This window comes from Rhea pennata, chromosome 18 (genome assembly GCF_028389875.1).
Source record: "Rhea pennata isolate bPtePen1 chromosome 18, bPtePen1.pri, whole genome shotgun sequence".
Classification (NCBI taxonomy): Eukaryota; Metazoa; Chordata; class Aves; order Rheiformes; family Rheidae; genus Rhea; species Rhea pennata.
In genome coordinates this window covers 2733126-2759099 of record NC_084680.1, presented here as the reverse complement: position 1 = coordinate 2759099, position 25974 = coordinate 2733126, and the positions used below count along the sequence as shown (strand labels likewise).

General features: G+C 46.0%; 1 protein-coding gene across 11 annotated transcripts in view; it reads left to right on the top strand.

Annotated features, from left to right (window-relative positions):
* Positions 1-25974, top strand: part of EXD3 (exonuclease 3'-5' domain containing 3) — a 323998-nt gene that overhangs the window by 223883 nt on the left and 74141 nt on the right. For 4 of the 11 annotated variants that reach the window (XM_062591078.1, XM_062591076.1, XM_062591074.1 and 1 more), the window contains one exon: positions 3068-3261. The exons of the other annotated variants lie outside the window; for them this stretch is intronic. In XM_062591078.1, the coding sequence (XP_062447062.1) occupies positions 3068-3073 (6 nt within the window). In that variant the 3' untranslated portion in view covers positions 3074-3261. Of the gene's footprint in view, positions 1-3067; positions 3262-25974 lie in introns of those variants that run through there. 11 annotated transcript variants of the gene reach the window in all.

Here is a 25974-nt window from a genome sequence, read left to right as displayed (position 1 = left end):
TGAGCCACTTCCTGGGATTTTGTCCATTAGCGCTTGCAGAGTGACAGCCCCTCTGGCATAAGGAGTGTCACTTAAAAGCATGCATCAAGGGCAGGGCAGCTGCTGTATTAGATACCACTGGGACTATCAAAACACTTCCTTTGAAACGTGTTGTCTACATGAAACAGACTTTTAACGTGGACACTTTCTTTTAAATCCTTTTTCTGACAGATTTTTTTTTTTTCATAAATTTCCTCCCCGGGCTTCCAAAATTCAAGCAGAGAAATGCTTCCGAATTTTGTTGTGTTTCATCAAAAATGCCTTAATGAGAAATATTTGGAAAAAATCAAAACGTTTTAAGCATCATGAATAATTTCCCCATGAGTCTAATAGCAAGCAAAGTATTATTGCTGAACCAAGAAAAAACTCCAGAAAGCTTTGTGTGGTCCTCAGCCGCCGTGTTTGCTTAGAAGTCTCTTTCCAGGTACACATCTTTCCAGGTCTCTTCCCATGCATATATGAATGTATATGGTCTGTTCTACTCTATTAACAAAGAGATATAATTATATACCCACAGCATCATGAAGCAGCAGTGGGAGTTCAGACCAGTGGCTCTTTTTCTCCCATTGAACTTTTCTGTTATTCTTAGGGAAGTTGACCAAGGGTCAACCCCAGCCAGAGAAATGAGGTCTGGGGCTATGGAAAACTCGGACCCCTGAGCCACCTCCTATTATATAGATATAAATGGAATGGAAAATTATTTCAAATAAAAGTGCACTGCCCTTTGAGAAATGTTCTCACAGAACTGCCTCTGAGAGCTTCTTAACTCTTTATCAGTGTACAGTGCTTTGGCCCGGGGGGAGGACTTTCCCGCCGCGGTTACTGTAAACGCAGTGTGCCCGATGCAGGGATGCGCCAGAGCTGCCCGCTGGCTTGTGCAGCGAGCACAGGACTCGGCAAAGCTGCCCAGATGCTCTGTGCTGCTTTCCGAGCACGGCTCGGGAAGGTGCTTTTCTTTCGCTCTGAATCCGCATCGGTGTCGCCCATTGATCAAGCCAGAGTTACGGCAGAGCCATTGGGAAGAAAATGGGACTCGGTGGCATCTCCCTCCACCTCTGTAGGGTGAAGCACTGTGTGAATGGCTTTGGGTGTAAGGTATGACTCGCATCTCTCCAGTCGAATCCAAATTGGTCAGAGTTTTTGAAGCCATCTGAGAAGTGCGGTGCTGGATTTGCACAGCAAGACGGTGAGCAGGGATGTGTGCCATGCATGCGCCATCCATTCCCCCATTCAACAGCAGTCCCGTTGCTTCTCTCTGCACATGAGGGTTAAAGCATCCGTCCTCGCTGACAGAAGCAGAGAATCACTCTTCTCCCCGGGTGCTCGTGTACTGCTGTGTGCAAGCTCCTGCTGCGGAGGGGGAGCAGCAGGGCAAAGAGGTGCCGCTTGGGCAGTGGATACAACAAACAGGGAAAGACCAGGGAAGGAGCAGAGAGACTGCGCCACTCCAGTGCGTGGCCACTGGCCATGCCTCCTCCTGGCCTTGCCAGCTGAGTCACCTCCAGTGACACGTTAGCGACAAGCCCTTGAGAGCTAATTAAGTGCCAGGACATGGGAGAAAAGGCTGCACTGCATGCTCCCGCGCTGCATGCAGTGCAGCCTTTTCTGGGAAAGCTCGCAGGGAGAAAGGAAATACAGCGCAGGAGGATGGGAAAGCTGGTGCGCACCTGTAGCAAGAAGTGGTATCTTTCCTTAGACCAACAGACCTAGTTGGAAGCCAGGAGATGAGCCTTGTGCATACCTGAGGTTGAAAGCAGATAGGGAACTGCAAACTGAAATCAGGTTAGAAATGAGTTGCTTCAAAGGGTTTGCAGCACGTAGTTCGATTCGTCTTCCCGTCTGGAATGCCAGACTCAGTCTCTCCTGCTGCCTCTCAGCACCTCCTGAAAAGCAGAGGAGTTTGTTTGTTTGTTTGTTTTCTCATTTAAGTATTGAAACACAGCTGCATCATTTTCTGGTCAGCAGGTACAACATCTGCACAGGCAGAGCGCAGTGATTACAGCTTAGGTTGCAGGATGCAAGTAAGTTGAAATGAGTCAAGGAGCTCATATACACATGCAAAAGAATGCAAATACACATGCGAAAGAATGCAACTAGGCAGATATTTTACTTGTTTTTTAAAGAAACACCCTTGAAACAGCCATTTAGGGACTTCCTTAAAGCCAGAAAGCAAAAGTCTAATGGACCATTTGTCCAAAGCCTTGTGGCAAAATACTGAATCCTAATTTAGTCCCCAGAAATTGGGTTCATTAAAAAATCAATTTGTAAGTACCCAAAAGAAAATATTCTGATAAAACACAGGCACTAGAGGTTGGTCAAGAATAAGACATACAAACCAGTCTCATGTCATTTTTCCGCTGTATCTAAGTGACCTGTTAGATATGGCAAGGAAACATGATATATCTTCAAGCTTGCAAATACAAGTGGGCAGATCCATACAGTGTGGTTGAAACCTGCAGTACCAGGTTTTGGATGGGCAGAGAGCATTTGAGGACCATACTTTTCAGGCTTTTGTCATCAGCTGGCATGTCTTATGCATGCCTGATGATACAGCAGATTTGCGGGTAGTCTTCTTTTCTTTGGGTCTCCTGTGCCCTCTCATGACATAATTAGGAATGCACCTGTTAGGTAATGCAAGTCATTTATGTTTCAGATGCATGATGGGGAAAGAGCAGTGGAGGAAAGAAAGGAGAACAGAAATAATCAATGTCATTATTAACCATGAGGACCCCAGTAAAGACTGTTGAAATTTCCACCAAAATCAATGGGAATTTTCCATAGAAATTCCAAATTCTTTTTTTCTGAGAACTAAATGCCTAGTGTCCACAGCCCCCTTCCCAATCCCATTTCCATGGCCATGCGATCAGTATGACTTTCTGTTCTACATGGAAGAGAAGTCATAAAAGAAACAGCCATAAGTAAGTCTTACATTTCTTTCACAGGGTGGAGGCAAAATGACAGGGCTCCAGATTTTTGGCTATGACTCTTTTTTTTTTATTTTTCTTTTTTTTTTTATGTCTTATTTCAGTTCTGAAGAGGAGGACAGATGTCAAGCATGAGCTTGTCTGCAGATTCAGGAGTACTTCTCAGCCTAAATTCTTGAAGTGCATTTCTGAGACTTCCTGAGCTTCCTGCAGTGCAAAGGCGTTATGCCCTAAAGTTGTATATTTTTTATGTTTATTTTCATTGTTGTAATTGTTATTAAATGTATTTTGTCATCAATTACTTCGGAGGATTTTATGAGGTGATTTACTGAAAATGCTAGTACTAAAGTTAAAAAAAGAAAATTGATCTAGTTACGCTTGCCACAGAGGTCATTAGAGTGCCTGTAACAGCCCCCTAAAGCCTCTCTCCATCCATCCAGCATGATACTTCAAAGGCAATAAAATGCAGAAGATGATAGTATGGCAAGTTTCAAATGGGTGATTTAATCTGTAGAAAGTAGAGATGCAGTGCTAGTAAAGCTAGTAACAAGTTGCATACAAACAGGGTAAGGTGGGATTTTGAAAGACCAGCAGGAACTAGTGGTCAGTGCTGCCAAAAATGAGCAGAAAGCCTGCAAGGGTCAACAGCCTGCTGCATGTAAGGGAAGAAAAGAAAGATAAGGATGCTGCAAGAAACTAAAATGGTTTCTTTGCACCCTCCTACCCTGTGGAGGATGTGGCAAAAATACTAGGTCATTCAGACAAGAAGTACTTAAGAGTTGCTGCTGAGTTTATGTGTTTTACCTACTTAAGCAGTGATGTAAGTATAGCACTTGGAGTCTTATATGCGATAACTTCACTGAGATATTTGTTCCACCTCTCCTATCCACTGCTTTGACCTCAAGCTTTTAACTGCCTTTGAGGGGTGTATTAAAAACCAAGAAAGAGTGTGAGCAGAATTCTGCACAGCCATGTTGACAAGTACTGCCACAAAGACGAGCACAACGGACAGAAGAGCCATCCTCCATGTGGACTGATTAGTGGGAGATCAAGGAAGCCCAGTGCGAGCTGCGTTACCAGCAGCTGCACTATAACTGCACCTTCTATAGTGAAATATCTGAGGAGCAGAGGATGTGAGTCCATGCTTTGAACTGAGCTGATAAATCTGGTTGGCTGTGATAGATGGAGAATCTCCTAAGCTGTTGGTGAATTCTGCTCAGGGTGAATAGGGGCTTCCTAGCAGGGTTGATCTTTCTCCTCTGTAACTAGTCAGTCATTAACAATGCTCAACACTACGTAAGAATTAGAGGGAAGAAAACTGATGCCCAGGAGCAGTTTTGCTGATATAGGATTAGTCATTGTGGATTTTGGAGCAGAATGAATTTGAAGTAGATTGGAGAATTTTCATTTGTGCAGAGAGGAGGTCACCCACCCTGAGGTAACAGACATTGCAGTGGTAGGTAGCTGACCTGCTCTCTACTGCTTCTGCAAACTGTTCAGTTAAGACTTGTGCTAGTTTTTAATGCCTGCTTTTCTTCATTGTGGTAATCTTATGGGCAGAATATTGCATGTTTCACTCTCATGCTGTCCTCTGAGATCCTGGTGTTGTCGCAGTTGGAATCTGCTGTGAGCCAGTCTAGCAATAATAATGCTTTGTGTATATCCTAGGCAGTCCAGAGATCGCTCTGTTGTGCAGTTGCTGCTAAGTTTTGCCAGGGAAAGCTCAAGCAGTTATTTAACTCACTATCTGCTGGGTTCGTGATATGCCCTTAGACAAAAAGGCGGAGGTTGGAGATACTTTAGTTTTATGTAGGTATACCAGACACTAGCCCTACTCAGCATAGTTCCTGCAGGCTCCTAGCCAATGTTGCTTAAGGAAAGTAACACTTTCGTGAGAAAAAACTATATTGTCAGCATCATTTTAACTGTCTCATGATCTGTGTGAATCCTGCTGGCCTTTTACACTTCGAAATAAAGCTCAACACTAGTGCCCATACTGCTTGTCTGCGCCAACTGCTCCTGAGGGTGCTCCTTCATGGAAAGTGAAGAATGGCAGGGTGCTTGGGTGAATTCACCTCCACTCCTATATAGAAAGAGAAAGATGGTGGAATGGTCAGCTAGATTCAGCTCCACTCCCTTATTCAAAGCAAAGCGTGGTGGAATGGTCATGTAGATTCATCTCCACTGCCTTATGGAAAGAAAGGATGGTGGCATGCTCAGGTAGGTTTGTCTCCCCTCAGTCTCTCTGTCTAAGGGTGAGGAACCTCATGTTGACTCATCACTGTGATTTTCTTGACGATTCTAACACTCTGTTTAAGTGAGATGAACCATGTTCTGCAGGCATTCTTTGGTGCTACTATTGCAGAAGTGTCTAGAGGATAGTCTTTGTCTTCATGCTATGTTTTTGAACAGCTGAAGTTAGGAGAAATGAACTTCTGCCCAGTCAGAAGTTAGCAAAGCCTTGGCTGACCACAGAGGGGACAAAGGGCTCTGAAGGAGGCTGGTTCAGCCTCAGATCCTCTCTCTGCCGTGACTGAGAGCATCACAAGATTGGTCCCCTATTTGGAGGGGCTCTGGGACAGGGCTGAGAGTGAGCTGGGTATCAATACCACACATGGGCCCTCTTTAGGGACATTTCCCTGTCTTGTCTTCGAATACTTATTTCAGCAGCAAAAAGGGCAAGATACATGTAGGCAGAGCAGCCTTGTAGTGAGGATGCAGAGTGGGAGGACGGATCCCAAGCTGCCTTCTCAGCTCGATGTTCAGAGTTATCCTGAGCAAGTAACTTCTCCAGGCCACAATTCCCCCATCTGTGCCTCTTCCCTTTGAAATGCTGCCTTTTGAGAGCATCAGAGAGGGCGGATTTCACATATGGCTCTGCGGTGGGTCTCTCAAGAAAGTTCATCTTTGGCCATCAGCACAGGTCTCGCCCCAAAGGAGCCATGTCACCCTTGCGCCAGTCAAGTGCCACCGGGAGGGCAAAGGGGAGAGCTGGTCGTGCTTCCCATCCTGGAAGCTGGGTGCCGAGGGAAGCGTGGTGGCGGTTTGCTCTCTTCAATGCGTGTCAAGCTGAACTGCCCTCTCTGCACAGCAGTAATCAGATGGACAGGCTCATGAGCACTGTTGAAAGTGCTTTTTTTTTCCCAGGCAGATTACGTAGCCTTTTTAGCTTGATTCCCCCCCCAACACACCCCCCTTCCTCTGTTATTTTGGTGCCTTTCCCCAAGGGAAACAAAGTTAGCTCAAACACTGTTCCCACCAGAAAGGCAAAAGCTCCCCACCCCCCTTTTTCCTTCCTCTTTTGGGTTCATGGTAATGTGTCCCATGACAAAACAAGCACAAATCTGTGCAAGAAGAGCTTTGCCTTTCTCCTTAAAGGGAGCGTCTTTCTCTAGGGCTGGTGATTTGGGCCAAACTGCCATCATTAAAGGTGCCTGTCAGAAGGAAGGAAGGTCAAATTTGACTCTCTTTGGAAATTGGCTTTACAGGTGGGTAATACGAGAGGTAGGGAGAAGCAGCATGCCCAGGAGAGCTTGTCCAGAGGTCTTGTTGCTTAGCTTCAGATGTCTGCAATGGAGATGTCTCCATGTGAGCGGGTTGTTCTGACCCTTCAGTAGTAAATGGAGAGAAACGGACATTTCTGAGACTGCAAAGCAAAGTCTGAAATGGAATAACTGAATCATGCTCTCAAAATGCTGATTTTTCTCTATACTGCATTTAGGAGAGATGGGCAATGAGACTTGCCCATTGTTTCCCACTGAAGGAAGATTTGACAGGCCCTCAGGAGCTGCTGGTTGCATAGCACAAGGTCACCCCAAGCAAAGCAGCCCAGCAGTTTCTGTAACCAGAGGCATACATGGAGACAGCATGGCCAGTATGCTGGCCTGACGCTTCTGCCTCCTGTGGCCCAAGTCTAGGTTGAGTGGTGGATGAGCCTTCAGCACATACCATGGCTGAAACTTGAATCTACTGACTGCATGAGGACAGTTTGTCCCTTGAACCCCAAGGCCCTCAGAGTGTAGCTGTAAGTTCTTTTAGGTCAAAGAAGGAGGTTTTTAATTTTTGCTTTCTAAACACCTTTCCCCAGGAGCAGGTTCGAAGGGTGTGTGGCAAGGTTTCATACCGAAACGGATTTTAACTGACAAGATCTCTCTTTTTTCCAATGTGTCGGAAATATTTTTCAGTGTGGCCTTTCGCTCTATGTTTCTTTCAACACCTAGTGTTTTCTGTATTGCGCTGTTTGGCTCTGTGTTGTAAATGCTTAATTGGAAGTGCCTGGTATTGACCTCCAGATAAAAATCATGAGACTGTCTCATCTCTAGATGTTCATGTCTCTGTCTACATTCACGCTGGCGGCAATAACTCTGGAGTGTAACTAGTGCTATGAGATTTTTTTAAAATGTGATTTACAGCTATGGATCTTTTCCCACTACTTTGGGAGAGAACTGTGCTTTTTTTTTTTTTTTTTTTTTTTTTGGTAGATAACAAATAAATCTCCTTCCCAGAAATCAATAGTCGCCACTTCCCTACCTACCGTGTTAGAGAAAGTTTAAGATGCCTTTAGTGTACCCTGCCGCCATCTCTCCCTGTCCTAGTGGGAACAGAGCTACACCTCTCTTTGGGAAGCCCGCAGTGCATCAGGAGCCCATCCACTGAGCATTGCTGCCCAGAAGGACCCAGCCCTTTCTTAGGAAAGGGACAACAACACGCAGTTTTTCATAGACCACTAGCAGGCAACTGGGGGCAAGACTGATTTTTTTCAGATGCAGTTCATGCAGTACCAGTATTAGAAAACTTAACTGCAAATCTTGCAAATAGTGAGCCCCAAAACTGGGATTGAGTGTTAATTATCTGAAGCAAAAGATGTGAATTTACTGGCTCAAAGGAGATGGGCATCACACTGTGGTTCGCTGTTAATTAATTATTATTTTTAGTATCATATGCCCATCTCTGCTCCTCTAGAGAAGCAACTAAAATATTTTGAATAACATTTTTTGCTTTCAAACACTTTTTTCAGTATTCCCTTTTCACTACTTTGATTGCTTTTAACAAAATGGAATTTTTAACAAATGGGATTTTAATACCACCCCTTAAACAGAGAAGCAATAAATGTTTATGTTTCCCCTACAGGTGATAAATGAATGGTGGGAGCCTGGGGAAAGAGAGGTGTTTCCTATTTTTACAACTCAGTAATTTTTCGGTATGAAACCTTGCCACACACCCTTCGAACCTGCTCCTGGGGAAAGGTGTTTAGAAAGCAAAAATTAGGGAAAAAAAAAAGAAAGAAAATCCAAAGGCTAGTCATTTCTCATGATGAGGAAAGAGGGGACAGGCAAATCAAAAATTTAATTTATATTTGCACTTTTTTAAAAAAGAACCAAGTATTTTGAGTCAAAGATTTTGAAATCAGACTTTCATTTTATTTCAAATATTTCCCCCAAAAAATAGAATCTAGAAAAGGGAAGAAAGTTATTTTTGTGTTTTTTCACACATGGTAGCAGTGTGGACTCTTGGAGGCCTGGACACAAGGTAGGGGAGCTGTCCTCTGGGACCCCTTGCTAAGTAATGATGTCTAGGACATGTTTTGCTTTAGCCTCAATTAGGCAGCTGCTCTTAGTGAGATGAATTGCACTATTTTCCTCCCATGAATATGAACGGAGCCATGGGTGCTAAGCCAAGGTGTAGCCATTTCCATTGTAACCAGATGAGGTAAACCCCACCAGGTCTCTGCTGAGCTTAGGTCTGGGTATCCATGGAGCAAGAATGAGCCTGTGCACTGGGAACTTCACCATCTGGAGGGGCATGAAATATCCATTTTCTACCAGTATCAGGGGGACTTGTGACTAAAATCTCCCTGCTGAAAATCTTACCTACTACTCATCAGTGTATGAGCCAAGAAGAGACCTGGTCCCCAACTAGTCCTTGCTATCGAGCACTCTACTTCCTCTCCATATTATTTCCAACATGATGTCTCTGCCTTGAGAAGTATCATCCTGGATGGTACATGTTGATGAATGACTTCCAGGTCCCAAAGGTGTGGATGTGGGAGTGAGAATTGTGGAGCAAAGGGAATTAAATTCTCCTGGCATACGATCTGCGACAGCCTGGCTCATCCGTCAGGAATGCCGTGATGCAGGGGACATTCCAAGTGTATTCAGCATGGGAAAATATTTTATCAAGAAACTTGGAATAAAAAATAAAATTAAAATCTAAACATGAACAGTTGACACAGTGCCACATGAGGGCTATTTTTAATTTCCTTCCTGATCATTCCACTTGTTTTCATCATCGTCAACTCTTTAAATGATGGAATTACTCACCATATATGCGATGAAGTAAACAGAGAGCTCCTGGTTTCCAAGTGAGCATCATCATAACTCTCCTAAGGAAAACGAAAGCCACGACCTAAAGATACTATAGGTTTGTTGTCAGCTATTAGTGTCATGGCAGCACCTGGGACTCTGTTTGGTTTGGGATACTGCTGTTGGGTGTATCTGGGAGCAGTGGCACTCAAACTCAAGAGAGGATTGTGAGGTTGCAGGCTGGACAGACATGCACTTGTAGATATCAGAGTTACACTTACATCTTTCTTTGTGTGCAGTGGCCAGTGTAAAAGAAAATACAGTGATTTGTGGTGAAGAAGGAAACCAGGCTGGGGCTTTGTGCTCCTTCTCCAATATATTTATTTTGATTACTTTTGCTTTATTCTGATTACTTTTGCTACATACTTAATGAACCTCTTGCTGCAAGCTTTACGTGACACAAGTATGGACTTCACATCCCTCCTGGGGGCATATGTGGAAAGGAAGATGAATTCCAAATTTCAGAGTAGGCAAATGCTAAATCTGATCTTTCCTGAGCATCAAGTCCCCAAATCACCAACCATCCTTCTAAGGGGGGACTGGAGAAGGATTTGGTTCCAAGATATGGGCATGACCCACAAAGATACCTGGTAAGACACTCCATTTTACAAGGCCGGTACTGGTGGGACAATCCATGGGGCTCCCTGCCCTTTTGCAGTTGACACAGCAGCTGCGCCAAAGCACAAACCTCATTTACTGTAAGGGTTTTGAAAATGCAGGTTACTTCGTATGTTTGCTTTCTGGCTATTCAGTTTCTCAATATACTTAACTAAGGGTAACATTAATTTCTTGAATTTCTGGTTGCATTGTGAGGTCTGTGCTCAGTGTTTTTCATGGGAAAAACAAAGAATGTTATTTGTCTGATGTCACAGCTGAAAAATACTTGACAGTATAACTCAAGAAGTCACCTTTTTCACTGATGCACAGTTGAGGATCCCTGTGATTAGCCCTAATTAAAATGCGTATCAATTACAGAGCACTTTCCATTTTGCAAAATGCAGTCCAGACTTTAGCTAATCTATCTACTAATCCTTTGATCTGATCTCCTGAAGTTAATGGAAGTTGTTTGAAAGCCTAAGGAGGAGTATGTGCACTAATAGCTTTAGAACTGGATTTAAATAATATCTTATTATTATAGACTGGTGTTATATTTCTTGGGAATTTCTTCCTAGGCAACCTCTGATGTATTTAAAATTTGACTTCCTAACCAACGTATCTGTTCCTTCTTTCTCTGATATCCAAGCAACTGATAAGTAAGGCTCCCATTTAATTGCAATACTAAATAAAACAACTTATTATCCAGTTAGAGCTCTGAGTCCAATGCTGGTATTGCCTGTTACTTAGATTTCACAATAAATTAATGTTAGATCCAAGAAGAATTAAGATCACCTGATAAAATGACACTAGTTTCCTCAAATGGCTTAATGTTTGCTTTATTTTTTTTAATGGTAAATTTTGTTATGGATTGAGGCTATCTTGCTGTGCTGTGAAGAGGAGCCAGAGGCAGTGTGGGGTTTTACTTATCCTGGGAAATGTAGCTTCCTTTTCTTGATGCAGAAAGCAGCTACCCAAAGCTCATAGTTTTGGACTCCCCTGCCTCTCCAGGTCTAACTAGGCCCCTGTGTTACAGGGCTTTATGAAGGAAAATTCAGTTGGCATTGGATTATTTAAAAATAAAAACTCATGCGCAAAAGGAGACTATTTGTTTTTATAAAAGTCTGGATTTTCCCACAGTGGCTTGTTACATTTGGGGACTATTTGAAATGACATCTATTTTTTCTAAGGTAAGGAGCCTTCCTTACCAGGATTGTTAGAATAATAATAACAACAGACATTTCCTAATTAGTCGTTAATCATGGGTTGGCCTTTCTGACATGGCCAAGTGGTAATTTACGGGGAGCTGATGTTCCCAGCTTGCAGAGAAACATAACCACTCCCTCTTAAGGTTGAAACCTGGGTTATATCCCAGGGCTGATTTCAGCCTCACAGCCTCTTGAAATGCGAATGCCTTTGATCACAGATTTTGAAGGTTAGCCCTTGTGGTGGAGGTTTCCTTCCAGCCAGCTGCAGAGAAGCCAGCCCTCACCTGTGGCACTGCAGACAGGAACTGGTGGCTTTGGTGGTCTGAGGTCTCCTGGTCTCCAACTGGTTTGGCGAGAGCAGTTGGGTAGGGATGGGTCCCCATAGCCACTTTCGTAGCTTGCTGTGTGGAGCAAGGGGGACATGCAAAGAGAAGAGGAGTTTGTGGTGTTTGCTGCTGCAGTGGGATTCTTCATCACTGCCTTTGCCTCCTGAGTCAGGACCATGGGGTCTTCAAGGGCCAAAGTCCTGCACAGGCCCCTCTCTGCCTGCTTCCTTCAACTGTGACAGCCTTGCTGCTCAAGTCACTGTACCCGCAGGAATGTAGCTCAGCACGTCTACATGCTTCCACCTTTCAGCCTGTTTGAGGCTAGCCTGAAGGCACAACACAGCTCCTTTGGGTGCAGGTAACTGCTGCCAAACCCTTCACCCTCAATCTGCATCCCATCGTGTCCTAGATTTTAACCTTGGAGGGAGGATGTGATGATCCATGTGCTGCAAGGAGAGTTACAGAGACCCTGGAAATGAAATATTTCTGGCTATACAGAGGTACCCTGTCCTCCTAACGTTGGTGTGTGCACATCAGGATCCCACCCCCCATCCAACTGTTCCCCCCCCATAGGCAGATATGCTGGGAGGACATGCATGGAGAAGACACAGGCTCTCCTCTCTACAAAGAAGGCATTCAATAGTGCCGACCATAGGGAGCTCTTTGAGGAGAATAGATAAAACTGCCCTAGCATGGGCTGGGCTGGTACCTGCCACTGCTTGTTGACCAGGAACACCTTGTGTTCAGCACCTGGTAGCTGGTCTAGGGCTTTTGGAGGAGTGGGGGGGAGAAGGAGAAGGAGAATTTGGAAGGAACCTGCTAGTTTTCTCTGTCTCGAAGGTTTTGAAAGCCCAGTGAGTGAGAATTAGATACCCAGGTGCCATACAGAGTGAGTCTCACTCAGCCCACGCATCGTGACCACAGTGAGGAGCCATTTCAGCCATCTCACTAAAAACACAAGTCCAGTCTTTAGCAAAGGTCCCTTTGGTTATGGGACTTGTTGCTCTCTGATTTACCAGGATTTCTGAGCTTTGGACGAAGTGTACTTGCAGTCTCTAACTGAGTGTCATGAGAGACGTCAGATCTCATGGGAATGGCTGCTGCAGGGATGTGCGGAGTCAAGGGAAAGGCCTGCATGGCCTGCATGGCGTCTCTGCTTTTGATGTTTGTAAAACCATGTTGTGTTGGGAATGGAAATGCAGGCGCGGGGCAAGTGGTTAGAGGCAGAGCTGGGTTCCCCAGCCCTGCCAGCCTCTGGTTCTCCCTTCAAACAAAAAAAAAAAAAAAAAAGGAGCAATTTATTTTCTCACTGCCTTTTTCCCCCACCCCAAGACTCGTTGTTGCCTTTGTGAGGCTGCAAGGCCCACAGGACAGCGCAGGGCACCCTCGCAGCCCGCGTTCCCACACTCATAACTCCTGGGTCACAGGAGACACAAAGGGAGCTGCCGGGCTCCTGGGACACGGGGAGGGGAGGCAGGAAGGGCGGCAGGGGGAGTAGTGCAGAGCTGGCTCCGCCAGTGTTACTTCATTTCTTTCTCACTGAGGATGACCTTCATTTTTCCCCCCCCCCCTGCTAATCCCTCCATTTAATCCCCTTATCCTCTCTGCTCCCAGGTCAGGGGGGCTTTCTTGTGTTTTTCCCTGCTCAGCAGCTCTGTTCCAGTTGGTGTTGGTAAAGCCCAGCTCCAAGTCGAGATGTCTCCATCAGCCCTGCAAAGTGGCATCTTGCTGATGCGCGGAGGCCAGAAAAAAAAAAAAGATCAAGTGTTAGAGATGCCACTACTAGTTCAGATCTCTGCTCATGTTCGGATGTACATGAAATATTAAGAGGAGTCATTCACAAGCACATAAGGGTACCGCTAAGCTCACTTCCTACCTCCTTGAAATCCCTGACTGGTTTCTGGTATTTTAGAGCCATCAGTTTGAGCTGCGGTTTGTAGCTGAAGCCTGCAACCCCTCTTTGCCAGGCAGCAGAGAGAGATGTGTGACCTTGGGAATAAAAGCAAACGTTCCCACGAGTCCCAGGACAACACTTTGATCTTAGTTTTACTCCCAGAGGGTGATGGGCCTAGATGAATCCTCACCCCTGGCCCCCCTATCGCAGACTTCATTGAACCTCGCAGGTGGTCCCTTTCTGTCTCCAGACTGAGGCTTCTGGCTGAAACAGGGCTCTAATTTGAAGCATCCTTGGTGTTGAAAGCATCACTGGAAGGTAATGCCAAACTCAGCTTCGGGGAATCTTTAATACAGACCTTCTACAGGAAGCTATCCAAAACAGCGGGTCCAAAGCTGGGATTTAAAAGCAAGAGAAGAACTTAAGCAAAGAGGATGTTTCCATGGCTCTCACCGCTGGACACTAGTGACATAGCCTTGTGTCAGCAACAAATATCACTGATCAGACAGCTCAGGGTGGACTAGTGCCCTGAATCAGCTAATCGAGCTTTCTGAGCAGATTTTGCAGGCTGCATTGAGTGCCATGGTGCTACAACTAGATTGGGACCAGCATGTGAACTCAGATGCCCAGAACTAGGTTGAATATGTCTATATCTGAGATGCACTCTGAGACTGGCAGGTGCTTGAAACCTTCTTTTCATTTGTTGTTAGTACAGAGCATAGCCCAGCAGTATCCTAAACCACAGCCTGGACTGCTAGATGCTTCCTCAAGACAGATAATGAACATGATGAGTAACAGCTAGCTGGGTTAGTAGTAGTTACATGACTATCAAGAGACCTAAAGCTACAGTTCTTAATTCCATGAGGGCTCAACTGCTTAGAATGCCAGTGTTTTTGTATAGAAATCTGTCTAAAGATTCACTATCCAACTTGAAGTACTGATTCATGAAAGTCTTGGCTTAATATTAAAAGACCAATATATTCTTAAAACCTGTAATGCAACTGATTTCCTGTCCATACTGCAGTTATTAGATAAAGTGCTCAGCAGCTCTGTTCATGAAAGAAAAGAAGGTCACTGCAGTATCTGCTGGGCTTTGCAGAAAGCCTGGGGAGTGTGCCTGCAGGTTTTTCCTGATGAGATCCAGGTGTTCGAGGGCTTGGTGGTGCTTCCCAAAGAGCTGCTAGGAGGCTCAGACTCAAAGCAGCAACACGAGGCCCACTCAGCGACACATATCATTTTGTATCAGGCGAGCCAGTGAAAAGAAAGCAAGGCTGTGACAGGAGAAGCGGCTTCGGATGGGAGATAAGGTCTTCCTGTTTCCCACAACACCCTGGGATTCTTATCTGCAGTACTGCAAATAAAAAACAAGGAGCCAGCGAGGCTGATTCCCACAGTACATTGAATACTTCAGCGTCTATTTTCACTGTGGCTCCTTTGTCTATAGGGGAGATGCCAGGGATCCAGGACAGGACCCCTGGTGAGATGGCAGCTCCTGCTGACATGCTGGATGGTGTTTGCCCTCCATGCTTTCCAGGCAGCACCTTCTCCATGTCCTGTGCAAACAGGGCTCCGAGGAGCTGAATGAGGACAGACCTTACAGCATCTCATAGGAGCTCATAAAAGCTACATCGCATGAAGCTACTTCTGAAGAGCTTTAGCATCACTGGTGCAGTACAGTATGTCCAGGGTACTGGCTTTCATCAGCTTTTTGGCACTTCCAAAGCATCAAATCCCTCCTGAGCCTGGTTTTGTTGTAATGCCCTTGTCTGCCGAGGATAAAACACATCAGGTTCTGTCATACGGCCAAATGTGAGCCATGCTGTGGTCAGCCCCAGAGCCATTCGGCATTGACAATTTGCATTGCAGAGTTCAGAGTCCATCTCGCAGAAGCATTTTGGAGGTCCAGAAAGTACCTCCTTAACCATCCCATACGTTCAGAGAAGCATGCACCAAAACTCACTGGAAGGATTTACAGTCCAAAAGGAGTTTGATCAGTGTTTCTTTGCAAGCACTTGTGTGCACAAGACTTGTCTTTAAAAGAGTAATACTTACAGATCTCTTGAACAAATGTTGAACAGTCACAGTATCTGCTCATTATTCTGTGAAGTTTGACTGGTTTTTGAAATGTGGCATCATTCACTTATCATCTGCACTAAAAATAAGGCAACTCATTTCTAAATCAGTCTTTACAAAAGGATCAGTGTTTCTCTTTGCAATTGCCTTGTTTATGTCACTCCTTTCCAAAGAGCTTCATGTTTTATAGTTATTCTTTAGCTCAGTGGAAGCTAATGAGAAAAATTAAGGTGCTTCTGATCTGGAAGAATTTTGTCAGGCAAGGTTTTGTTTAGAAAATCCTAGTATAGTCAAACCTCTGACTTTCTAGAAGTCAGGGATGTTGATAAAAAGTTAAACGTTGCCCAATCTGCCATTAATAATGACTGATCATCACAGTGCAGATTTAGCCTGGGATGAATCTGAAAGCATATAAATAGAGCAGGATTGGTACCCACAAGCCCGGGAGTTACTGTTTTGCTTTGGGATTTGTTAAGCCAGAGGGAATTTCACAGTCTGAGAAAAAAAAGTGATGTGAGAGGGATTCATTTTGCCAGGGGCGTCTTAGTAAAGGTAGTTTTTTTCTTACTCTTAATGAACTGCAGAATCCCACCATAACAAAGCTTTTAAGTCTAACAATATAGAAAGCTTTAAGTAGTTGTACAGACTTTAAAGGTATCTAACCTTTGACTTGTCTGAAAAAAGCAGGGAAGGAGATTCCTTTTTCTGCTGGAATAAGTCCAGATTGGCAGTCCGTGCCCAATTAGCAGCAAAAGCCAGTAACGACACAGCGTGTGCAGCTCCAGCCTCTGACTATTCTCACAGACCTTGTGAACTCTGGTAATATTTTCTTTTCAACCACCATTCACTGGCAAACTAAACACACTTGATTATCTGTCCCAGCAGACACCAACTCTGTTGGACTCTGAACCATTGCAGAAGGAAAGAGAAGACTTGTGGGTCTTGTGGGCAGCTGGGCAGTCAGAGGCAGGGAGCTCTCCTGGGTTAGCTCAGCCAAGACCTTTCTGCTGGCAGCTAGGCAGCTTTAGTAGAAGAGTGAGACCAGGGTCAGTTAAGCCTGGGGAACTGCTATAGGGATACAGACTTTCCATCACTGAGTAACTATAAAGATGAGAAATGTAGGTCTTTAGAGGCAGTATGTTTGCATACAGTTTGTAGTGTCTCATGCAGTAGATAGCTAAAGTAGTGTATAGCTGATTGTTTCTCTCCTAGATACCTTGTATGCAGATAAAAGCAATGTTGCACCTTTGCTGTTGCTGTAATAGTTTCTCTGTGAGTCCTAAATCTAAGAAAATACTAAAATTCCCACAGCAGGTCACACTGGAGTAAGGGTATATTCAGGACCATGTGCTGATGCCATCAAATCCCCACAATGTCTTTCACCATGAATAGTCCCTTTGAGGCTGGTGTGGTGGAGCAAGGTGTTACCCAGGCTGAGTCCAGGTACTGGGCTGACCTTTATACCTCTGCCCAGGCCTGCCTTCCCTTGGGGCTGTTTCCTTCCAGCAGAAGTAGTGCTCTAGATTTTGCTTTTCCCATGGGCAGATACATTCTTCTCTAGCCCTCTTTCTAGGTTATTAATTACAAGCTTTCTCCCCTCTAATAGCTTTGTCCTGCCACTTCTCCCATGAGGAGATCCTGGGCAGAACAACTGGGAACACATCCCTCTCTCTGACCTTTTCACAAAGCCCCAGCAAAGCTCTTTGTTCAGCGTTTCCCGTCCGAAGGATGGATGTGCGGGTCTAATGGGTCTTTTCTCTTTTCAGTCGCTGTGAGCTTGGCAATAAACGTGATCATTCCTCCTGTCGCGCTAGGCTTTCTATTGCCCCGTAATGAGCTAAAGGCCTGCCAGCCCAAGGGTGCACTTCCCCTTGGTTCTCAGTGTGCCCTTGCCTTTAAAAAAAAAAAAAAAAAAGGAAAAGAAAAATAGGTGGGATGTACAACACTTGTAGCTCACATCTGATCCTGAACTCTTTTTTGAGTTAAATAGCACTAGAGCAATGATACTGTTACCTGCCCACAAAAATGCTTGATCAGTCCAACTCAGACGTGGTGTGTTGACCCATGAGTCCTTCTCTGAGGGACGTTATGAGCAGGGTTTGCTCGGCCAGACTACCTGCTCACAAGGTCAGTGGTCTGCCTCGGAGTTGCTCTCCCAGCACCTCTTTGCCACGCAGAAATCACTGCAGGAATGCGTTCAGAGTTAAATGCCTGGGAGCTTTGGCCACGAAAGGGATGAAAAGGTTATTCTGACAAATGTGGGAGATGCCAGCTCAGCGCAGTTGGCGACCTGCTGGGTCTGGCATATGGATGCTGGAAACTGGCAGGGAAAGGAGATGTTTTGGAAAAAGAACAGTTGGAAGGGAAGTTTCCTTTGCAAGAACTGGCGTTGCTAATGAAGAGACCAGAGCCCTTGGAGGACTGAACGTGTTGTTCTCTGCTGAAAAAGAGCTCCCCCTCCAGCAAACTGCCTGGCCATGTTTATGCAGTTAGCTTTGCTGACTTGTGGGGCCATAGTTTTTAGCTGCCTCTATTCCAATGATCTTTAAGAACTGACAAAACTGTGGAGAGGGAGCTGGAGCCCGTTTGCTCCCAGGAAATTGGTTCATCATGTTATGGGCCTTGGAGTTGCTCTTGTGCAAGTCATGGGTCTCCAGGGCTTTGAGCCTAGCCATGGTTGTACATGAAGCTAAAGAATTTCTCAGAGCCTTGCCTGTCACCAACTGCTCTTCTTATTTTGTCCTTCCTTTTCTACTCCTTTTCTGAATGATTTGTCCCTAAAAATGAGGATGGACCTCACAGCCCTGCTTCACACTTCCGACCCCAGTATCACGCAGTAAACTTTCTGTCCCTCCTGCTCCTGAATACACAGCCTTGCAAGACCACCATCTACTTCCATGATGGCATGGGCAGATTTCCCATTCCAAGTGATTTCCCCAGATACTCTTGAGCTTTCTTGCCCTGCAGCTAGAATAATTGACAGTAATCACAAGATTAACCACTCAGTTTTATTTTTATGAGCCAAGGCTTGTCAAGGCGAGTGCCCAGTGCTTGCTTTGGGACCACAGTCTGTTCTTGATGCTGTAGTGGGCACAGCTCAGCCATGGAGCAGTCTCACAAGGCCTGCTCTTTGTGAGTTTGTAGAGGCCAGTCAGCCCAGTTCCTTTCCTCCAAATCAGCCCTTCCACCAGTGTGGGCAATGGCATATTTTACCCAGGGAAGATTAGAACAAGCTGAATGTGTCTTCGAGTGCACATTTCCACTGGCTGATGGTCTGCTTTGTGTTACTGCACTAACTATTACCATCTGATCAAGGACCCTGCATTGTCTCCCAGCCCAACTGAGAATTATTTAAAACTATAATGTTTTAAATAGTTACTTTAATGTTACTTTATAGCCTAACTGCACAAAGTCATACTTTTTTAAAAACCCTAGAAAGTGACTTTGCTAAGGTCATAAAACTGCAAAGCAACTAAATGCAGAATCTACTAATTATTTGCTCATTAAAAAAGCCCTCCAATAAATCGTTTTAAGGTGATCCCATAAATCTCTCCAACATCATTAAGGTCAGTTGCCTTCAATTCTTATCTCCCCCTAGGGAACTTTTTATGGGTTTACAAACACAGCATTTCTAGGTTTTTTTATCACAAATATAACCAAGGTTTGATGAGATCACACAGCAGAAGTGACCCTCTGTTCCCTGTGGCAAGAATCAGAGAAGAACAAATCCTCTCTGAGGAAATAGATAAAGACAGTCACCCCAAGGGCTGGCTATATGAAGCCATCAGTTCACATTTCCCATGTTCAATAGTGATCAATCACTGCGATATGACCAAACCAGACTTTCTGGAGGGCCATATTGACACCAGGATTTGGCCCAAGGTGCTGCAAACTTTTTCTGGACATTGCACAAATGTTTGCGCACAAGATGAGCTTGTGCAGTGCTATCAGGCCTCCTGCACTGGATGCACATGAGAATTTGCCTACAAAACTGCATTTGCTTGTGCAGAGATACCTAGCGTTTTGGAAATGGGTTCTGATTGGTGTGTTTGGGCATTGAGCAGCAGGAGGAATCTAGCTAGCTCATAGCCTTTATGCCTAGCACTTCATTTTCGGATTTACATGTTAAGGGGCTTTCTGTGCAGCACAGACCACTTTGCTGGACTGCTAAGAAAAACCAAGAGCCTCACACATGTGGTTTACTCTCCCCAGGCAATTCAACTGTAGCTTCAGGGCAACAGCCCAGACTCCAGCCCAGATGTGCTCTCAGTGTCTATTTCAATGACCTGTTCCCCAGGGCCTTTTAAAAACCTGCATGAAGAGGATCCCCCCTGCCATCTTCACAGGCATTTCCCAAATGACAAAAACCTCATGAGAACATGAAATGGTTGCAAAAGACTTTTCAGCTTGTGAGATGCCAATGCACTGTTTCCAGCAATCATATTGGGTGCTGCCTGCTGCTCTACATCCATCATCAGGATTCTTTCTTTCCTACCTGCGACTTTCTCTCCCACTGCCTCCAGCCCTGCTTCCTCTTCTTCTCGGCAGAAGCACCTCTTGCACCTCTCCCAAGGAGCTTGTGGCAAAGTAGGACCTGGTATCCTCAAGGCTAACCTCAGCAACCCACCTTCTCTGGATGAGCTGAAGTCCTGGTTGTGGTGCTGTCTCCATTTGCACTGAATTCAATAGACCATTTTCTAACCAGCACCTTTATAATTAACATTCATCTTCATTAGCACACTGCAGCAGAGGCAAGATGTTATGCTCTTTCAGCTTTAGTGAGGAGATTCCACAGAATCACAGAATGGATAAGGTTGGAAGGAACCTCCCTGCTTAAGCAGGAAATTTCCAAAGGGCTGAGTGGCTGTTCAGTGTCCCAGTTCAGTGGCATTGGTACCTTCTGGTTGTCTGCCTTCACCTACTGAGTTAGATCCAAAAGATGAGAGATGCAAAGTGAAAAGATACTGGACTTTGGCATCTTGGTTTTGTTGTGTGCGAGATGCTCCACAGAGAAAGCCTGCTGAGATGTCAAGTTGGTTTTCTCTCAGTTGTCCTGGGGTTTTGAGATGGGGAAACCTGAGGTGTTTTTTTGCTTCTCCTTGTTGAAATGGCAGTGATTTTATTGTCCAATTTCATTTATTTTTCATGAAAAGTCCACCTCGTGACTTTCCAGCAATATTCAGGGTATGTTTTTCTTTCTTTCTAACTAGAAGTTTGTGCTGATGACTCTTCTTGCCAGCTGGGCAGGCTGTTCGACTAGGCAAGATAGCTTGGGTTTTGGAGACCAGCTCCTGGGATCTTGGCACAGTGCCATCGGCGCTGCTCCTGGAGATGTGGCTACATTGGAGCTGTCTTCTCCAATTACCACTGCACCCTCTCCCACCATTCCTGCAGGGGTCTAGGAGCATTAGAAAATGTCATTAGCAGCCTGAGTAAACTGACAGCAGTGGGGAAGTTCAGATATAAGCCTGACATTCACTCTCAAATGTGTATCTTCGTCCCCTGCTTCTGTTCGGGCTGTAGCCACAGGCTATGTTTCATATTCAAGTTTTACTGCTCTGAGATTACAGGTGACACAGGGCAGGGGATATCTCTTACTGAGCTGATGTGTCATGTGGTTTTTAGATGAGTTTTCCTGATGGTCGTGCTTGCTGCCTCTGCAAATCCTTGCATCAATTTTTATGGAATCAGGCCAGTTCAGACAATGCCACTAAAATTCTCCGCAGGCACCCACAATCCTCGCCCCAGGCACCCGAGAGTGAAATCACTCTTTCAAAAAAAAAAAATGTGCAGAAATTGTTTATTTTGCATCTTAGCATAAGCAAAGACTTCAGTCTCTGGGCCAGCCCACTAGGCAGTTCTGGCTCTCTTGCAGGCTGCATCTCAGTACAAAGCTGCCCGTCTCTGATGCCCACCAACCCGGAGCAATGCAGAGGTTTTCTTCCACTCTCCGAGCACACACAGGTCTGAGTTACCCCAGTGTTTGGGACTCTGGAAAACAATCAGGGAGGCAGCAGATGAGCCCATGAGTGCAAAAGCGTTGCTGTGGGAGAAGCATCTGCAGGACCGTTTGGGATACTCTCACGGGGTGCAGGAGTGTGTGGGAATGCGTAGGACTTGGGTTTTCCATTTGCGCGGGAACTTGAGACCGTGCCTTCTCCTCCTCTGGCTGCCTCCTGCAGGGTGGGGGCCCAGCTCTGCACCACGACGCGGGTGCAAGCAGCTCCGGCTGCCTTACGTACACTGCCTCTCCTCGGCAGCCGCGACGAGCTGCCGGGCCGCCTTCCCACGCCAAAGTGCCACGCTCCCGCGTCCTTCCCCCTGCCTTTCCCTCTGATGTGGCTGCCGAAGGATGTGGTGACAATAAAAGTGTTAATACAGAGAGGTGCTAATGTAGGTGAGGCCGTTGGTTTCCTGTTAGCACCAGGGCGACAAGGCGCGAGCTCTTCCCCTCTTCCCCTGCTGCCTGGAGCCTCTCGGTTCCCATCCTGCTCCCTGCACCACAAGCTCCATTTGCAGTTATTTACTAAAACAACACGCACTGTGTGAACTCCCCGTAGGCCAAAAATAACTGCCGCCCCATTAAGGCGAACTGTTTGTTTGTTTTCGGCTGTTTTGAGCCCTTATCTCTGCCAGGGGCCAGGCTGGGGGGGTGAGGAGCAGCCCCAAGGAGGAGTGCGACTGGGGTCTTTGAGCCCCGCGGGCTCTGTGCTGCGGGATTTTTCACGCGCAGCACGAAGCATGCTGAAGGAGCAGCAATCAGAGCCTGCCTCTTGCCCGTTAGGATTTTTGCTTTATGATGTGTGATCGACCTTCTGGAGGATTTGTTACGGTCTCTCCCGGCGAGAGATGAAGCAGCTGTGTTTGGGCTGACAGCCCCCAGCCCTGGCTAGTTGCCTTGACTGGGTCTTGGAGGCCCTTCGCTCAGTGGGGCTTCAGAGCCGTGGCGGAGGCTCATGGCCTCCTGCAGCTGCGGTCCTCAGGGAACCTGGCCAATCAATGTCCTTGATAGGTGTTAAGCTGAGTCTCTGCTGCACTCCAGGGTTTCCTGAGAGGAGCCATGTAGGAACAAATGACAGCGACTCCTTAGGATGCAGATCCTCGGCGAGCGGCCAGGCTGCAAGAGGTAGCATTGCTGCCCCTTGATGGGTGCTCGGTCAATGTGCCCTTTGCTGGATGCTCACGTGATGTGTCCCTCATCAGGGTGCTTGGGCTACGTGCCCCTTGCTGAGTGCTCAGACGACATGCCCTTGCCAGGTCGTGATATGCCCGCTGCCGGATGCTCAAATAGGATGCTTCTCACTGGGTGCTTAGGCAATGTGCCCCTCGCCAGGTGCTCAGGTGATGTGCCCCTCACCAGGTGCTCAGACAATATGCTCCTTGCTGGGATGCTCAGGAAGCGTGTCCCTTCGCCAGACACTTGGGTGATGTGCTCTCTTTGGGTGCTCAGATGACACGTCCCTTGCTGGGTGCTCAGGCAACATACCCCTTGCTGGGTGCTTGGCAGCATGCTCCTTGGGCGACATGTTTCTCATGCCTCCTGGCACAGCTGCCCTGGCCTGCCTCAGGACAACCACAGCATGCTCCGACCGCAGTGTGGGGTGGCTGGGCCACTCAAGCAGGGTCCGGGTGCGGAGCAGGTGCTAGTGGGAGAGCCTGCAACCCCTTTCCCTTTGCCCCTTAACCCACCCTTCTTAATGCCATATGTGGGACAGGGGCCATCCAAGCTGACACCCCTGATATTCCTTGCCAAGATGCTTTCAGATCCACCAAGATCCACCTTGCTAAGTGCTGCATGGCATGTGTGTACCTATGCCTCCTTTACGCTGGTCAGCCAGGGCACTGGGTGGGCCAGTTCTTCCTTCTCATGCTCTTTAGAAGAAGCCAGTCTGCGGGAAGATTTGGCAGTGTCCTTCTCAGCAGGGTTGGATTTACTGGGCAGGGAGAGGAATGTGGAGGGCTGCAGCCCGGTGCTCACTGCCCTATATGTTGTGTGCCCTTCTGCCTGGGCACAAAGACATTAAATGTGCATCTGCTTTTCCATACAGTGTTTTGCTCTTTGGTTACTTCTCTGTGGTTGCAAGCTAACTACAGCTCCCTTTGTGCTTTCTCTGCCCTGATTTTTTCAGTTCAGTCCGTGAGATTTATGGACTATTTTATTCCATGTTTTATATTCTGTAGGGTATACTTTTTCTTTCTTTTTCTTCTGCCTTTGAAAAAAAATCAAGTTTATTTAGCAGGTTTTGCTTGCACTTAAGACCACGTATGGATTGCAGCCCCATCTGCTCTCTTGCTCCCTGTCCAACTCACATAACTGCCGTGGTGGGCAGAGTTCTTCCGAAGTCCTCAGCCTTGGGTTTGTGTCTAGTCAAGATAGTGAGGACAGAATCTGTGCATCAAGGAGTGCTGCTGAAACCTCAGGCACTGTTGGTGTCTTCAGCTCTCCCTGGGTGCAGACACCAATGCCCTGAATGCATCATCTTGCCTTCCCTTCACGCAGTGGGGTTGTCAGGATATAATGTCTTAGCCAAGCACAAGTAACTTGGCTACTACAGAACAGGGAATATTGCAGGACATTAAACACTATGTCTTGTCATCTCACACCCGCAGCCAGAAAGTCCCTTCATGCTCTGTTCCACAGACAGAAATAAGGAGAAGTTGTGTCTGTCACAAAAGAGAAGAGAATATTTTGTGGGTTTGATGAAATCAAAGCACTCCACTCCCACATGTGTTACTAACTCTAGCACCTCCACACCATGCCTTCTGCTTGCCAAAATACCCTTCCTCTGAGCTCTGTGCTCCACAGTGCACTTGTGTATTTGGTAAGACTCTGACCACCTTGCAGAGTTTGTGGAAGTTCAGGATGTGTGTAATTAAATCAACACTCCAGAGACCTAGGCTAAGAAATTCATTTTAAAAGTCTCTGTATAGCTCATCTGAGAATCGCGAAGTATGATCTGCTTTGGGAGGAAGAACAAAGGCCAACTCTCCACAGGCTGCAGCTCTGTCATCTTGGGGAAAGCCTTCTCAGTGGTCAGCTGTGGGAGATGCATCACATATACTAAAATGTTCTTTTTGTTTCTGTGAGGAAGATCTGGCCATATATTGAAAAATCACAGCCTTCAGTAAGTACTAGCAGCCTCCATCAAATTTTGCCAATAGAAAACATTGCATGCAATGACTGTATTACTAACAGCTACATCCATGTGTTACTAAATAAAATGGAAAATCAATAAGGAATTGATGAATCTGAAAAAAAAAATCTAGTAAGTTACTGGGCTACAGTACGGATCAAAACATGGATCAAAACACTTTCTTTGGCAATTAAAGTTGATTCTTTGGAGGAGGGAATGTCCCAGGCTACAGCTGGCCTGCAAATTGTTATTCAAGACTATTTTACCTCCCCTAGAGTGTCCATGGAGGAGGTTAATAGTGCCCAACTGGAAACTGAGCTTCTGTCTGTGAGGATCACAGTAGGAATAGAGAGAATTTCTTCCTGCTCAGAATAACTAGAAGATTTTTGCGGTTTGAGGTTTCATTTGTGCAGATACAGCAAACAGCTTGTGTGTTTTATCAGTTGACTCTACTGAAATGTTTATAGTTGTCACCAAAGTGATTTCTAATTTCAGAGGATTCTTTCCAATATTTCTCTCCTCTTCTGACAGTTGAACATTTTTCCCACCCAAACAGCTTCCTCTTACATGATAGATGAGGATGATTGCTCACAGTTCATGAGCACTCCTCACCTTATTTTACAGACAGTCTCCATCCTCTGTTTTTAATTTAAGCAGGTGTCTTTCTCTTTATAAATTTGTTTGCCGGGACATGTGGCCCTGTCTTAAACCATGGGAAGACTAGCCGAGCCCTCTTTAAAGTTGTACTCACATTTTGCAAAACCTTTAAACTGATACCTCACATCTAGTTTACCATGAAGAAGAAAGGGCTTAGGGGGACCTGAGAGTAGTCAATACCCAAGAGGAGGTTATCGAAAAGACAGTCAAGCTCTTTAGGGAGGTGCCTGCTAAACAAGAGGCAGTGGTTGCAAATTGAAATGGAGGTGATTCCCACTGGATATAAGGAAAAGTGTTTCATTATGACAATAATTAAGCAGTGATGATCTGGGTTCTTGGCTGAGCCATCTCTGGCTCTGCCATGCTCACCTCACACTGGGGTGATGAGACACGGTCCTGGCTGGCAAGGCCCCTGCCTGCCAGCCATATTACCATGCTTGGCTCCCAGTCCCTTGGGGAACAGCCCGCCCTTGCTGAGCTCTGATGCTTAGTACCATTTGATTTGCACAACAGGACTCGAGTCCAAATAGTGTGTATTAGCCAGCTGGCCTGTTGGCTCGGCCAAGAGCTGTTACAGCGTATGTCAGGAACGGACATAGCTCCTTTGCCGAGAGGTGATGGAAGCCAAGTGTCCTGCATGGTTTTTGTGTTGGCAAATGGGATAATTGTGCAGACCAAAGGCTCCCTGGTGAGCTCCATAGGAATGCATTGACCACTACCGCACTGAGTTAGTGACTGAAGATGAGGAGAGTCCTGATGGCAA